The sequence below is a fragment of the Haliotis rubra genome, unplaced genomic scaffold (genome assembly GCF_003918875.1).
Source record: "Haliotis rubra isolate DU_JTF1 unplaced genomic scaffold, ASM391887v1 Scf162, whole genome shotgun sequence".
Classification (NCBI taxonomy): Eukaryota; Metazoa; Mollusca; class Gastropoda; order Lepetellida; family Haliotidae; genus Haliotis; species Haliotis rubra.
In genome coordinates this window covers 370,153-387,748 of record NW_025765581.1, presented here as the reverse complement: position 1 = coordinate 387,748, position 17,596 = coordinate 370,153, and the positions used below count along the sequence as shown (strand labels likewise).

Sequence of the window (17,596 nt, the reverse complement as noted above, 5' to 3'; positions counted from 1 at the left end):
GGGAAGGCTAAAATGTATATTTCGGATTTCCCGGGAGAGCTTTCCAAGGGAGTAGGGGAGTACCGCCAAAGCTAAAGATACGGTGCCGGGAAGCATAATCCATGTCGGGAGTAGATAGATTTCTTTTCAAAACATTATTATAGTATTCGATTCATTTATTACCGTTATCTGTACACTAATATATGTACACTTATAATATTTTTAGAAATTGCACATTTCCATGAGTTGGACAGCTCACTAAAGATAAACTGAATAGCCTGGTAATTTTTTCTTTGTTTATAACTATCTTTGCTGGAAGAGTAGTCACATATGTTACATAAAGTACAGCACAGGTGGACCCGTATTAACATCTTTAAATGTTTATGCTCTTTAATAATGGCAGTTAAAATGTCCTCAAAGACATCCATTGTACTTGAAGGTTAGACCGGTCAACGTGAAGTCAGGGATGAAGTTTCATGTCGTCAATCAGTGATCTGTCATCACGTGTCATGGATAGCATAACATGGCATGTCATGCTGATCTGGTGCCATGATTTATGTTGACATATCAATACCGTGGCAACAAGGGAATTAACTATATTGCATTACAGATACCTTTTTGGTCATCATTTAAATAAATAAGCAAACAATTCACCCTACAATAATATATTTATTTGGCAGTGATAAAAGGGAACGGCATACCAGTACACAGGTCAACCTTGACCTTAATCTTAACCATCTCTGTGTCTCTTTCTACTTCATACACCATTACTGGAAGGTCTGTCCTTGTACAGATGTATAAACTACATTCTACATGTCAAGTACTGGAAGACAGGGGTATATGACTGGAGTAAGTGCTGTCAAAGATTTTTTTTTTCCATTTGAGGACATTTAAACTCCGGCAACGAATAGATTCGAGTTGTTTAAAACAACAACAAATAAATGAATTTAGAATAAAGCAGAAAGGGGTTAATACTGTTGTTTTCCCAAAATATTGTTCACGAGGAATGATTTCCACCATTTTGGTTACATCATCGTAAGAACACCTTACCAATGTGTTGCCCAATACATATGTCTATATGTCGCATTTCTAATAGTGTCATGGTTATATTTTCTTTCAATTCAACACATTGTTTAGTTTTTTAAAAAGGGATAGTGAAAAAAATGGCCATTCGGGAAAACGGATATCTCAAACAAATGCTGACAAAAATATATATTCCACACACAGCGAGATGTTCATGGATGTCTACATGGCCATCCATGAGATACCAAAGAAAAGGGTTTATGGCTTATTCTATACAACAACCATGAAACATGCCATTAGTGAGATACAAAAAAAGAGAAATCTTATTATGCACACAACATTTCTTTGTAAATTGCAATACTGATAACAACCATTAAAAAGAACATGTTTCCTTTGGAAGACAACAAACACACTTTGCAGTTGAGTTGATTGAAATCTGTAACAATGGAATGCATACACCTGCTGAAGATCATGGACGACCTTCTTATCCTGACTCCAAAGGGAAGCAACTCTTCAATGAAAATTACAAACTGTACAAAAGGATAATGTAAAGAATGACGATTGATTAAAACGATTTGACTATTGAAAAATAGCTTGAGGTTATTTGTTGTTGAACATACTTCAGTATGAATGTGCCTGTGCACCAAAACATGTTATGACACAGATGAATATTTTAAAAGCATCGCAGTGAAACAAATATTTATATAATATATACTCCAAGAAAGTATGAAGTGATTTAGGGTGTAAACGCACACTGCAGTGCAGTAAGGGAGAGAGTATGGAATTGATGGTGTCGGGGTAAAACACATGATATAAAGGTGACGTTATCAAACAACGCTTTGCAATCTAAATATATATAACCAAAGATAACGAAGCTTACCTTGTATGCACAATTTTAAAATGCAGTGTGATTTTATTATATCATGCTTAATGATTAATTAAAACATACAGGTAAGAATTGTTATGTTTGTAACATGCTCAAAAGGTTTAACTTCTTTGAAAGGGACATTAATATGCATGTAATTATATTTTTATCAGTCTTCAGATAACCAGATAGACTGTAGTCTTGACAACCACTTTCCATAACCTACTGAAATCCTTGCCATTTTACAAAAAGGCTGTCATTCATATCGTCCATAAATTTCAACGCAGATGTTAAAGTCTCAAGTGAAAAAACGATTTAAGATTCAAATTAAACCATAGTCAAACAGTGAACAACGTATTCTGAAAGAGTGATTATGGTTGTGAAAAGGCGATAAACGGGATCGGATGCTTAGACTCGATGACTGTGTGATGTCAACGACATGACATGTTCATGATGTCAAGAAAGCTATGGCTCCTTTCAAGGGTCATTTCGAGAACATCATGGTAACAAAGTATATATAGGCTGATTTCCCTTTGAACAGCTGATTACTGACAGACAAGGGTTGCAGTGAGTCTAGTTCCAGCGTCTTTTACAAAATGGAAGATAGCGTGTCCTGCGTCACGTGATTGGCAACAGTTAGAATCTCGGGATGTCTCGCGGGATGTAGGCTATTGACAAGTAGCTAAAAGCTGAGTAACTGTACGTTTGATCTTGTGACGACTCCGCACTGCGGGAATGAAATCAATTTTAATACAATCAATGTGTGTCGAGAAATTTTACCATCTCAAATATGAATACAAAGTGAGTAAAACTGACTTTGCTATGAGATAATGAAAGGAAAAAACATCGCGATATTCATTTCATAAACGAATGATGTACATTGTTTAAAATACAGATACAAAATAAAACAAACATCTGCAATAAAACTCACTTTACAAAAATACATGATTATCAACCTCGTCTTTAAACTACAAACATATACAATTCAAAACCTAAATCAAAAAGTAAAAAGTAAATTTTCAAAACGAAAACAAGATCAATGCATTTCGATAAATGCCATATCAAAATATGTTGATTACTTTCAGCTCAAAATTTCAGTTGTGAAATTTCATGCTTAAGGAATTATGCTCTTTTAACATGAAAACAATGTTATGTCGTAAAATGTTTGTTGACTTAAACAAGTAAGGTGAGGTTACAATGTTGACTGCTAATATACATCCATATAATTTCAGTTCCTCGATTCTTACTAGGTCAAATGCATTCAGGCCATTAGAATTGAACCGATTTGCTAAAAATGTGTTGAACACATGCGGTAGACCTTATTTGTTCCTACAGAATGCAGTCAAACACCCCTGTGTCGAAGTTGAAGGGACCTAGGCACATACTTCGAGTTATCAGAGATTCGATACAGCCACAAAACGACCAAATATGGAATATGGACCAAGTTGTTACTCCGAGACAACATGTTCGTCACATCAAAGTATTACATGACAAACAGAAACATACCGATGGGTCAAAGACACGGAACAAGAACAAGAAACGTGCTCTGAAGTCGATAAGAGTATCATCGAAAGAAATGACATCGTTAATATGAAGTACATGTAATAAGAACATCAACTCTTCCAGTGCATGTTCCCCTACTTCTGCTCATCAGTATATCTAAATCGAAAAAATGTAAAGTTTACAAAAATAGCTTTCAAATATAACCATGTATTTGTAATGGACTCCAGGTTTTAAACAATCATAATGGCGTCACGCCATCTTATAAATGGACTCCAGGGTCTAGATTTTCGAAGCTCTCTTAGTACTAAGACAGTCGTAAGTTAATGTTAATGTATGGCACTTACGACTATCTTAGCGCTAAGAGAGCTTCGAAAATCTAGGCCCAGGTTTTAAACAATCATAATGGCGTCATGCCATCACACAAAAATCGATCGAATCTGTTCAATCGTGACCCGTTGAGTTTACTTCTGAAATCAAAGGATTCTCATGAGGTCTCATTAAATCGATGCCTCCTCATGATTTCGAGATTTGATTCTATCCTACGGCAGTGTAATATCTGTACGGTGACCTTGACCTTGGTCCTGTTTCAAGGGCAGATCACTCACTGCTGTACGTCTTGTAGTTGTCGTCCTGGTAGGCTGGGTTCTTCAGGCAGAGTTGATCCCAGTCTGGCCAGCAGAGGTCCTTCATCCGCTCACAGTAGCCTTCAATATTGTGCAGGCGATCTGTGTGGACAGAAACGGAAACGAATCCACTGTAGTAGCTATTCCTTTAAACGACTGACCTTTCAACCTCGCGATCGACTAAATGTCGTGAGCAGACATTTAATTCTCTGACACAGTTACGCTTAATTCCCAGTCTGGACCGTAAGTTAGACAGCGCTGCTTCTGCCATACTTTAAGATAAACCTTCGACATTTTACACTAACATTTTGGCTCTGAAAAGTGAAATATCTGAAATTTACTGTTTTGTTTTTTAAATGTTTAATATATCGTGGAATAAAGCCTATTTTCAGCATGAAACTGAAAACATATACAGTCAAAAACCGCTGTGTCGAAGTTAAAGGGCCAAAAGTTAATACTTCGAGTTATCCGCAGTTCCACACAACCGCAAAGTGATGACTTAATAAGGAATACGGAAGGACAAACTATTTACTTCGAGACAAGTGAAAGTTAAACACATCGTCGTTGGACAGTACAGTGTTAGACTGTAGTTTACTAAAGAAATATAGACATGCTTTGAGAGTTTTTGCCTGCATTGTTTGTTTAAGGGTCTGTATGGGAGACTGTTGAAAGTCGTACAATTTTAAACACACGGCAGAGGAGCGAAGAAATTCTCGCGAGAGGAATTTACGTTTCGTTCATTCAGGTTTCAGAATGTCGGATTCTATGCATAATTTCAGCAGTTTTAGCTCATGCTTTGGTCCATCTTTATACAGCAGTAAATATATGCTTAGTTAAATAACTGATGGGGGATCTAAGGGACTAGCCTCTAGGGTTGTCTCAATTCGGTCCAGGACTAGACGCCTTAATAAGAATAGAATAGATAAGAAATTAAAAAGTGGGTGACAAAGATAAATGATTTCGGGTAATGAAACAGCAGTAATATATCAACTGAATTCGTTTTCGTGGTCCCATCCCTCAAACAAAGACATATACAACCCATTTCCATGTTTTGTCCGTTGATGATGGAGAGATGATAATTGCCCCACAATGAAGCACAAGTAACACATAGAGTCTCGCTTGAGGCAAATGACTTTGTTCACAGAATTAGTCTTCAGCAGCCCATGCTTGGAAGAGGTTACTAACGGGATCGGGTGGTCAGGCACGCTGACTTGGCTGACACATGTTATCGTATCCCAATTGCGTAGATCAATACTAACGATTGTCCAGACATTATTTACAGACCGCCGCCATATAGCTGGAATATTCCTGAGTACGGCGTTAAACAACAAACACACAATCAAATCCAGCGGCGTGCTGAATATTTTGGGTAACAGTTATCTGAAAACATGTCAACCTGCATTCTCCTCCCACAGAGGTTACTTGTCATATCTTCCTACGAACCTCTGTTCTAATACGGCCCTTTCATGGTGCGAGTGTTCAGGATTCGTGATTGGTTGCAATCAGATTTAGTTGTGCAATCAGCGACGTTCTTTCAAAAGTGATCATTCGCAAGGCCTCGGTTATTTCCGTATGCTTCGGGAAAACTAGAACCTCTTTCCCTGCGCGATGCGCAAACGTTTCTTATCGACAGAACTCAGTCATGTAAATGGCGGATCAATGGCGTCTCCATCGCCCTCGTTGACAACGGACAAGCTAGCCATTAAATATTTTGTGTGTCACATCAACACAAGTTCCTAACAGAGGAGGGATATTTGTGACCCAACATTTGCTTGTATTAGTCAAGTTGATGTAACACGTGTTCTGATTGGACAGAAAGAAGGGAGATAATTCGTGTTGCGATTTTTTTGCCGCTAGGGGATTTTACGAGAACCGGGAAATATGACCGTATTAGAACAGAGGTTCGTAGGAAGAAATGACAAGTAACCTCTGTGGGAAGAGAATGGTCAACCTGATGTGGGAGGAATGAACAGAAGACATGACGCTTTTATAGGCAACAACTGTTTTCATTGTTTGTACCATCATTTGAGGGTTGTCTCTTGTCCTTTCAAAAATGATGGATGATTCGCCTGAAGGGACGAGAAGTAGCCCTGAAGCGTCGTACAAACCAAAAAGAAGTTGTTATCCATAAAAGTGTCGTGTCTTCACATAAGGTCTGTTTTTGTTCACTTTGTGTAGTGGGCGGTGGGCAGTCTACTTTTTTTTCTCAAAGTCCCGACTTGGGGCTACCTCCCTCCCTCCCTCATGAGTGAGTGAGTGCTATTTTACGCCGCCTAAAGCAGATTCCAGCAATATCACGACGGAGAACACCTTCGAGTTAACGTTCTAACGTTCTAACCACTCAGCTACCCAATCATGTTTTTTAAAGAAAAGGTCAGCACATGCACTTCAAAAACTTCAACTGTCATGACGTTGAGTGAGTGAGTGGGTGAGTGAGTTTAGTTTTACGCCACACTCAGAAATAGTCCAACTATATGGCGGCGGTCTGTAAATAATCGAGTCTGGACCAGACAATCCAGTGATCAACAGCATCAGCATTGATCTGCGCAACTGGGAACCGATGACATGTGTCAACCCAGTCAGCGAGCCTGACCACCCGATCCCGTTAGTCGCCTCTTACGACAAGCATGGGTTACTGAAGGCTCATTCTAACCAGGACCTTCACGGGCATCATGGCTTTGAACCACCATAGCAACTTGCCACCTACCGTGCGCGAATTTTTCATGGCGGGTTCTGGGCATATGCCAGAGTACTTGAGCTAGCATCCCAAACATGGCGCAGTCTATTTGGCTGGGGCGGTCTCCCATGAAGAACTTTTTGTCACCTGAAAAGATATAGATGTGTTTTAGACTACTCCAATAGTTGATAACTCAAGTTCCTATGCCGTCGTATAGTTTTACGCAGCTTTTTGCAGCATGACGAGCGCAAGTTTTAACCATTAGGCTACCCCACTGCCCCGGGGAGTACATGAAATGGGCTTCACAGATGTGGGGGATCGAACCCGTGCCTTCAGCGAGACGAGCGCAAGTTTTAACCATTAGGCTACCCCACTGCCCCGGGGAGTACATGAAATGGGCTTCACAGATGTGGGGGATCGAACCCGTGCCTTCAGCGTGACGAGCAGACACCTTAAACATTAGGCTACCCCACCGCAACGATCCTAAGGAAAACATGAAGCGAAACCAAAAGGCTGGAAGTCTTAAATAAACACGTGACGTTAAGAGGAATCAAACTAATCCCCTTCCTTCACAGCAGTATTAGAGCTCACAAGTGTATTACGTAGGCAATAAATAGAACGATTTTTGAAGTTCGCTTGTGAGATCAGCAGGGCTTTGAATGACCGATCGACGTTCACCTTTAAACTACGTGTTGAATTCAGTTAGTCATATGATGACTCTTCTGTTCCATCAGGGGGCGGTGAGGTAGCCTAGTGGTTAAAGCGTTCGCTCGTCACGCCGAAGACCCGGGTTCGATTCCCCACGTGGGTACAATGTGTAAAGCCCATTTCTGGTGTTCCCCGCCGTGATATTGCTGGAATATTGCTAAAAGCGGCGTAAAACTAAACTCACTCACTCACTGTTCCATCAGCTAACATGAAAACACTGTAAATGTTCTTTTTATCTGTCACAAGAACATGTTAAAAACAAAATTGACGAAACTAAGCAAACGAATTCGAGCAAAGATACAGACAAGTGTTCGCCAAATCAGTGAGGGTCCCTCCCATCATGAGCAAAGGTCAAGGTCAAGGTCATAGATAATTGCAATCCACTCCATTTTAAGTGCCATGAAAGCAACAGTCAGGCTCGCTGTCTTGGCTGACAATGTCATCCTGTCCCAGTTGCATAGATGGACAAACAAACAGAATGAAGTTACATACCTAGAAATGTGGATATGGCTTGAAGATCAGCCTTCCCGATGGTCCAAATCTCTTCGTCGCTATGACGACCGATGCCCTGGTAGTAGAGTTCCTTCTTGATGATGCGGGTGAACATGGTGGTGAAGGCCCATAGCTTGAAGCCCCGATACTGGGGCATCACCTCCGCGATACGGGTCTTGTCGGGGACGGCAAACATCTCGTAGCACATGGACCTGCAACAGTGAGGGGTTAACGCCCATGTATATGTTACATTAAAGGTAGCTATCGAGTGTTCATTCTAAGCGCGGGCTTACCAGAAAACGAGTCTGACATATTGTGTAGTGACAGTTGGGCTTTAAATGAATGAAGAATGAGTGAATGAATGAGTTTTTGTTTTTCGATTTTCATTAATTTTTTTATTTATTTTTTTAAAAAAAACAAGTGTTTTATTATAATAACGTAAAAAGCGATTGTTTTTTTTGGGGTACGTCAGTTTTATCGAAAGTGTTTTAAACCTTACGTCATGTTATGGTCATTCATTGACAGAAATGTGAATGTTACAAGATGATTACACATGATTACACTCAACGTCGTTCAGTTGGACGAGGGTTGAGTGGGAAGTAAAACAAAACAAAAACACAAAACATAAATCAACGTTTGAATTATTTTAAGTTTCTATCCGTAGAAAATAGCTCTGGGGTGACATATTGGAATCGTCTGACCTACCAGTACAAGTTTTCCTCGCCCATCTTTTGAAAGGCCCGCGAAATGGACTTGTCCCCCGATGACAGGTGACTGTCCATGTCGATACCGCGCTCACGTGACAGGAAGTCGATACAAAACTGGGAATCTGCTATGGCTTGGCCGTTATACTCGATCCATGGAGTTTTGCCTTTCTTGGAGAATCGGCTTGAGTGAATGTTCTGGAAAGGTCAAATTTATGTTGGAATTAGAAAATACAGAGATAATTAAAAACAAAACTAGGAGAAAAGAACCTATACATTACATGTCAGTTGGTTTTATCAAGACCAAAAAAATGAGAGACTGAGAGAAGTGGTATTATCTTTCGAAATGTAATTTGAACTGTTTAAAACTGATATATAAATTTGGAAAAAATTCAAATCACATAAGACACAACTGCGGAATAGTATTTCAGGCAGGTTTTCTTTGGAAAGGTTTCCTACGTGGTATAATCTTTCGAAATGTAATTTAAACTGTTTAAAACTTACATTTAACTTTCGAAAGAGAATACAGTCACGTAATACACAACTGTTGAAGAGTATTTCAGTCGGGATTTTCAATGAAAAGGTTTGCTGTTTTGGGGCACAAGTGTGCAAACATTCTAAGGGTTATGTGGTTGCAAACTCATTTCTTACCCCGGTGTTCGTTGAACTAATGATGATTTGTACACAAACTTACTCGGCCACAGATAACCTTTCACAGACTGTTACAGGAATGGGCGATGGTTAAATACACGTGATCAAATTGAACATGTATTTGTCCATTTTTCAATAACATTTAAAACATATACATACTTTCTTTTGATCGTTAGTTGAGAGTGAAATTAACTGGATTTTCGAAAATGAGCAAATTACCTGTAGTTCGACACATGGGGATTTCGACATTAAACCACGAAAACGTGCAAGTCCATCAATGTGTATTATCTAAATTGCATTGTGTTTTCATAGTGTATCATCTAATGTGTTATTTTGAATGTAAAATTCTTTGAAGGGCATTTAGAAGTGGAATGCATAAAAAGCACGATATATGGATGTCAACTTCTTTATTGAAGTTGACATCCATATATCTTGCTTTTGAATATAAAGTTAGAATAAACAAAATTTCTTTGCAAACGGTTTGAAACTATTCTCCAATTTTCTATGGCATTGTCATTAATAAAACAAGCTGATTTTACATAACCTTTTGTCGTTGTGAAAAAGTTAAAACAAAATCATTTACGTTAATATTTAGAATTTATAATGACTTACCATGTAAGGTATTTTATTGATCCTGAGGAACGTCTCCAGCTTGAGGGGGAAGGGTGAGACACTTGGACAATAGGGCCCCCTCCCGATCTGGTACAGCACCACCACGCCCTTAGGGACTGGATACGGTGACGATTTACTGCAAGGAGAACATAAGGACATTTATTATTGACAGATTCAGATCAGTCAAAGCTGTGAAGATCCGGGTTAGAATTGGTTCTTAAACTTTCTTTCTGTGGAGATATATGCTTGAGTCTACTTATTATGTCTTGGGCTAAAGTCTGTCAATATCAGATCCGCGAAGATCCGGGTTAGAATTGGACAGTAACACATGCTTGTCGGGATGACATGGTGAATCCTGTTGGTGAGGCCTGGCTGACACAGGTCATCGTATCCCAATTGCGTAAATCGATGCTCATGCTGTTGATCACTGGATTGTCTGGTCCAGACCCGATTATATAAAGACTGCCGCCATATACTGAAATATTGTTTTTCGATTGAGCAGTGCAAGGCAAAGCAACAGACTATGGTCGTTGTCTGTGGGTATTTTCCAGGCGCTTCTTAAAATGACAATGCGAAAATACATCGCAGTCATATTCACTGAAAAACGAAACACCATCTTTAAAGTTTAAATAGACAGTTCAACAAATTTTCTATTTAGACTGTCAGGAGATCTGAATATTTTCACCACACCAATTTTACGTTGCCATGTAACGAGTCCAAGCTAAGGTGTGTTTGCGAACTTCCATTATTGTAAGAGGAGGACGTAGAATCGTTTCCAGTTCAACGTTGGGTGGCATGGCTTCAAATAACAGCTACGTGTGTCGGGAGCGGGTGTGAGTGATTGAGTTTAGTTTTACGCCGCACTCAGCAATATTCCAGCTATATGGCAACGGTCTATAAATAATCGAGTCTGGACCAGACAATCCAGTGATCAACAGCATGAGCATCGATCTAAGCAAATGGGGTACGAAGGCATGTGTCAGCAAGCCTGACCGACCGATCCCGTTAGTCGCCTCTTAAGAAACATGGGTAACTGAAGATCAATTCTAACCCGGATCTTAACAGGTCAGGAGCGGGTGTACGGGAATTGGTGTCAATGAGTGAGTATGGTTTTACGCCACTTTTTATCAATATTCCAGCGGAGGACGCCAGAAATGGGCTTCACACATTGTACCCATGTGGGGAATCGAACCCAGGTCTTCAGCGTGACGAGCAGACGCTTTAACCTCTAGGCTACCCCGCAGACAGAAAATAATGACAAGCGAAAAGCGACGTAAAAACTTATTTACTCACCAGTATGGAAACTGTCGCCAAAACGCATTAACCCTAACGTACAACAAAACCATGAAACCCGTATCAAATATCAAGTTCTTGTTTGTTTTATTTCAGTAATCAAAAAATGGGCGTATACGTTCTTTATCCAGGCAGCTGATGTGCGGGAATGTGACACTACGAGTAAGATTAACTCAGCTGTACGGGCCTTTTGTTTGTCATCAAACACTCGGCTATTTTTGCATTTTTCTTCCAGAAAAAGGGTTACTGAAATCGACACCAGCATCTCTATAGCCCACGATCGCTGTAGAAAAAGTATATTCTGTCAGGTGATTAGCTATGAGACATTTAGCGAGGTGTTTCACGATACAGGTCCAGCAAATATAGACAGAAACTTTACACTTTGTCCTGTGTTTGTGAAATTGACTGAATTAAATGTCTCTGAAATGTTATTTGTGTTGAAAAGAACTGCTTGAGGGAAAGAAGATGACGAGTCGAAAAGTGATTCCATAGATGAGATTCCGCGCGTGCATCAGTAAATTCGTAAATTTAGATAAGACTAGTGAGTCGTGATGATACAAGCACCGTTGTGTCGAAGTTTGAGGGACCTACGTAAATACTTCGAGTTATCCGATTTTTTACCTAACAGCAAAATAATTTCCCATGAATACGCAAGGAACAAGCTTTTACTTGGATACAAACGTCATAAGAGGCATTTATTTCGAGACAACCGTCAGGGCACAGAATTCTATTTCGGGACAACCGTCAGGGCACATCAGATTTCGACACAACGGGGTCTGGCTGTATATCGATTTGTTTCATTTTAAAAGAGTTTATAGAGAGAGAATATTGAGGTTGACAACCGGCCAGATAAGGCTTGGGTCTGGAATTACAGTGTGAGCATAGTTTTACGCCGCTTTTAGCAATATTCCAGCAATATCACGGCGGGGGACACCGGAAATGGGCTTCACACATCATACCCATGAGGGGAATCGAGCCCGGGCCTTCGGAGTGACAAGCGAACGCTTTAACCACTAGGCTACCCCTCCGCCCCTGTTGAAATAAGAGTGTACAGTTGCTAACTGTTTGCATTGTTTCAGAGAGCATGGCTTTATAAAAGTCACATATTCTACCCACACTTGAGAGTTATTTGGGTTACAATCTGTCCAACGTCATTTGTGAACTTCATTGTCAGCCAATCATCGAGGAGATTCTTATGAATTCTTGGTACGACCGAAGCAGTTTTGACAACATATCTGATTTCTGAATGGTAAAAAGAACAAAAGCGCGCAGTTCGAAATGGAGAATGATAAAGACCGTAGAGCTTTGCAGAGTTGTGTCCCTTAAGATCCGAGGTTGGTTGGTTGGAGTGGACCATGAGTCATGGTTTCTCAGCACCAAACATGCCGTCGTGGGTTTCACTGGTAAGACTGGAGGTCGAAAGCTATCTATGCCTGTCGTAAGAGTGAGTGAATTTAGTTTTACTCCGATTTTAAGACTATTCCAACAATATCACACCAGAAATGGGCTTCACAGACTGTACCCATGTAGGGATTCGAACCCGGGTCTTTGCGCTACGAGCGAACGCTTGAACCACTAGGGCGTTGGGCTACCTCACCTGCACCGTCGTAAGCAGTCATAGGTCGAAGGGATGGTCAGATTCGCTGACATTGTGATTGCATATCATCATAGGACGAACCAAGATTCGCTGACATTGTGATCAACACACATACACGCAAACGCACACACACACGCACGCAAAGGCTTATGCTCACATTTATCAAGGAGCAACTATGTGTCTGAAACAATGGAATGTGGTGTCACAGTAGGCTACTTTCTATCACTATACTACGGGGGGCTGGGGGTAGCCTAGTGGTTAAAGCGTTGGCTCGTCACGCCGAAGACCCTGGTTCGATTCCCCACGTGGGTACAATGTATGAAGCCCATTTCCGGTGTCCCCCGCCGTGATATTGCTGGAATATTGCTAAAAGCGGCGTTAAACCCCCCAAAAAACCTCACTCACTATACTACGATAATAAAAATCATTTGACAGTTATTAATTCTGTAATGGACATTTCTGGGCAATGCAGTATTCAATATATTTGCCCATATTTCCCAGCCACCCCGTTAACATTCAAACGATGGTTATCAGCACAGCTAATCCAAACCCACAGAGGACATGTTTGGCGTTGAAACACAATGCAGTATTAATGACCTCTCCATCATCAAAAACTGGCATAGCTCCCACCTGAATATTTTATTTCATATCAGATCCTATCGGCGCGTTCAGTCGGGCTCTAATGACATCCACTTGATTAATAAAATATTTCCATTACGCCATTTTCTCTGAGGACGCGCGTGCCTATGTCGGAAGTAGCTAATAACGTAACGTCACTGTGACGGTGTGTGTTTTTTATGGCTCTTGGTGAATCTTTCATCACATCAGTAAGCTAGGTTACTGAGACCGCTCTTAGTTATTTTTCAATCACGGTGAGCGTGTAAGAATACGTTGTAATATTATTAATAGGTGAGACACTGATAAGCAATTACCTTTTATCATGAGAGCGATTGTCAAAAAAATGTATATAACGATTTTTCAAAATTTCTTTCTCAGTTTTACGTGACAAGGAACAAATAGGAAAAGATTACTCTTTAATGTACGTTGATACAGGAAAGGCCGTTTTGGCCTGCTGGCTAATCACTATCGCGTTTAGAAGCCGCATATCCACATCGGCCGTCATAAAAGGTCGCAGCGTAAAGAGAAACACGAACCAGTCTGTGTCAAAGTTTGAGGGTGGTTTTACGTTTCATTGTTAGCCTTATGGAAGGTGTATCACGACCAGAAGCATGCAGGAGAAGGATAACAATATATTGATAACAACTTCTTTATTACAGTGAGAGCAGAGACCATATATATATGGTCTCTGGTGAGAGCGACGTTTTCAAGCAAGCAAGTAAGAACCTATATTGTTATTCTGCCGTTCTGTTCCAACTTCTAAATGCCTCTCAAAGAAGAGAAGTATACAGATGTTTCAGGTAACACATTTCTATACCCTTGTGCGGAATCGAACCCGGACTGTTGACATGGCGGACAGACGCATTTTTAACTTAGCTTCCACCAACCGTCCCAACCCCGACCGAGCGTTACCAAAAACTGGAACGTCTAAATATCACGTGACCTGAAACGTCACACTTGAAGTCTCTTCCTTCACTGGAAACTGTAGTGATATGAAGCGCAGCCTGGTTCCCGGGATCTGCTGCGCTAACGCTTAGACAGTGTTAGCGCAGCAGACACCGGAAACCAGATTGTATAAAACGCAGTGAGGATTGTTTTTGTAAATAAATGTCCATGACGCCCAAATATTAACATGATAACGTCATCCTCGTTGTTGGATTAAGCATTGCTCAGAATAAACGTTCGGTGACTACTTTCAAACATCATTTTCGGTTTAAACAAAATATGTTACAGTTACAGTTTCCGAACTAGCGTGGTTTTGAACGTTTTGCTTTCGCAACGCATAACGGAACAACTCGGAGAAAGTCTAAACTGTTCCGTGGAATTTACATTCTGTAAATAACATACTTTGACATCTACTGAGAGAGATGTGACCCGTGAAGATCCGGGTTAGAATTGGTCTTCAGCAACCCTGCTTGTCGTAAGAGGCGACTAACGGGATCGGGTGATCATCGTACCCCAATTGCGTAGATCGATGCTCAGGTTGCTGATCACTGAACTGTCTGAACTGAACTGACTCGATCATTTACGGTTTGGTAGCCTTGTGGTTAAAGCGTTCGCCTGTCACGCTGAAGACCCGGGTTCGATGTAATCTAAACTGTTTAAAACTGATATATAACTTTGGAAAAATAATTAAATCACATAACACACAACTGTGGAAGCGTAAATACTCTGACATATTTCAGTCAGGTTTTTGTTGTTAGGCAAAAGCGTGCAACATTACAAACATTCTAAGGGTTATGAGGTTGCACACTCATTTGTTACCCCTGTGGGGGCGGTGGGGTAGCCTAGTGGTTAAAGCGTTCGCTCGTCGCTCCGAACACCCGGGCCCGATTCCTCACATGGGTACAATTTGTGAAGCCCATATCTGGTGTCCCCTGCCGTGGTATTGCTGGAATATTGCTAAAAGCGGCGTAAAACCATAGTCACTCACTCACATCAGTTTGATATAGAAAAATCTGACAGGCAACGTTGCGAAAATACCTTCATATTACAAGACTTCAGGATACACCTGTCGTTATTTTGTTATTGACTCAAGGCGCTAAGCCTGTTACCTAACGCGTGACGGTGTGGTTACCGTTATAAGCTCAACTTTCCATTCGCCATGCTCCGTCTACACTATCGACTCCAAAGCCGACACCGTAATGTTATTCAAACATACACTTGGATTTTTTGTTTATAAGTCTCCGTTTGTTTATGTTGAGATCGAATAACATTCTGTTCTAGGGCACACGCAGGTGTACATCCACACCTGTGAGTTAGCATTCTTAATTGCGTTTAGTTTGTTTTTTATTACATTAATGTTTTCTCGCGCAATCCTCTCCCTTTTACAGTTTGGTTTTGAAACTTATTTTGATATATGTTTCAAATTTTATTTTGATATCTTTATCAAGATGTTTCTCCAGAAGGATTCATGGTTCATGTTGGAAAATGATAATACAATATTCAATAGTTCTGACAAGAGACGTGTTAGAATATGATAATAAAATATTCAGCAGTTTTGAAGAGGGTGTTTAGACATATTGGAATGTGATAATCAAAAGTTCAGTAGTTCTGAAGAGGGACGTATGGAACATGTGATAAGAATATGATACGAAAATGTTCAGATTTCTTCTTTTTTTATTTTTTTTTTTTTTTTTATTTTTAGGGGAGTGCTCGTACCTGAGCGCTATGTCCGTCAGTGATAACAAAAACCTATGCACTTTGCTCACTGTGACGTCATGGCGAGTTATTACGACGTACGTTAACACTGATATCGATTTTATGAAACCTAGAAGATATTGATATAGACCCATATATTTTTGTTGTGGTCCTGTCTTCTTCTCAGATCTATCAGCATTTAGTCATCCCTATCACAGATCCAGCGTCTCATCATCCCTATCACAGATCCAGCGTCTCATCATCCCTATCACAGATCCAGAAAGATCTAGTCATCCCTATCACAGATCCAGTGTCTCATCATCCCTATCACAGATCCAGAAAGATCCAGTCATCCCTGTCGCAGATCCAGCGTCTCATCATCCCTATCACAGATCCAGAAAGATCTAGTCATCCCTATCACAGATACAGCGTCTCATCATCCCTATCACAGATCCAGCGTCTCATCATCCCTATCACAGATCCAGAAAGATCTAGTCATCCCTATCACAGATCCAGTGTCTCATCATCCCTATCACAGATCCAGAAAGATCCAGTCATCCCTATCACAGATCCAGCGTCTCATCATCCCTATCACAGATCCAGAAAGATCTAGTCATCCCTATCACAGATCCAGCGTCTCATCATCCCTATCACAGATCCAGAAAGATCTAGTCATCCCTATCACAGATCCAGCGTCTCATCATCCCCATCACAGATCCAGAAAGATCTAGTCATACCTATCACAGATCTAGCGTCTCATCATCCCTATCACAGATCCAGAAAGATCTAGTCATCCCTATCACAGATCCAGCGTCTCATCATCCCTATCACAGATCCAGAAAGATCTAGTCATCCCCTGTTCATTTCTCAACATGAGAAATTATGCATTTTCGTCACGTTTTTAGAGGCTTCGATGTGATATTGCCGGTGTACTGTCAAGACGGTTTAAAACATGTGGTCACCCTCGAATAATAAAGCAACATTATCGAAACTATTATCCCCAAATGTGGAGGGGTGACCTCCCCTGATGCGGCCACACAGCAGACAAATCAATACAAATTACATCGAAAACCAGGGGTGAGTGACCGATTGGGTTATCGTTTTGGAATGTCTCCTGTAATTGGTTTACAAATTGCGTGTTTGGGGTATCATTTCTCTGTCTCCCCTTACAGTTAACCTTGACTGGGACTGTTTCCTCTGGGTGGGAATCGTTGGGCCCCAAGACTTTGGTTGCTTTCTAGGGAGTATGAGAGGTGGGGCGTTGTTGCAGGTGGGGTGGGTGGGAGGTGGGGGCATTCTGGACTTTATGTTACGTATGGTATATCGTGTGTCAATCTTACTTGAAGAAGACTGTGGGTTTTTGGGGGGAAGGGAGCGCCTCAGTATGATTTCATCTGTTAAGGGACGATATAGGATGTTACAGTAGGTTTGGTTCAGGTTATGCTGATGCTACTACTACTACTAGTACTACTAGTACTACTACTACTACTACTACTACTACTATTACTAAAATTGTTTACAGTGGTATTATTATTATTATTAGTAGTAGTAGTAGTAGTAGTAGTAGTAGTAGTAGTAGTAGTAGTAGTAGTAGTAGTGTACAAATAAGGT

At 40.6% G+C, this 17,596-nt stretch overlaps 1 protein-coding gene across 1 annotated transcript in view; it reads right to left on the bottom strand.

The window, feature by feature from the left end:
* Positions 1–1,089: 1,089 nt before the first annotated feature.
* The window catches only part of LOC124271651 (failed axon connections homolog), a 33,733-nt gene continuing 17,226 nt past the window's right edge, over positions 1,090–17,596 (bottom strand). Inside the window, exons 2-6 of the mRNA XM_046706800.1 lie at positions 9,838–9,973; positions 8,576–8,772; positions 7,871–8,082; positions 6,701–6,817; positions 1,090–4,095 (exon numbers count right to left, since the gene is read on the bottom strand). Of these exons, the coding sequence (XP_046562756.1) occupies positions 3,968–4,095; positions 6,701–6,817; positions 7,871–8,082; positions 8,576–8,772; positions 9,838–9,973 (790 nt within the window). The 3' untranslated portion in view covers positions 1,090–3,967. The remainder of the gene's footprint in view (positions 4,096–6,700; positions 6,818–7,870; positions 8,083–8,575; positions 8,773–9,837; positions 9,974–17,596) is intronic.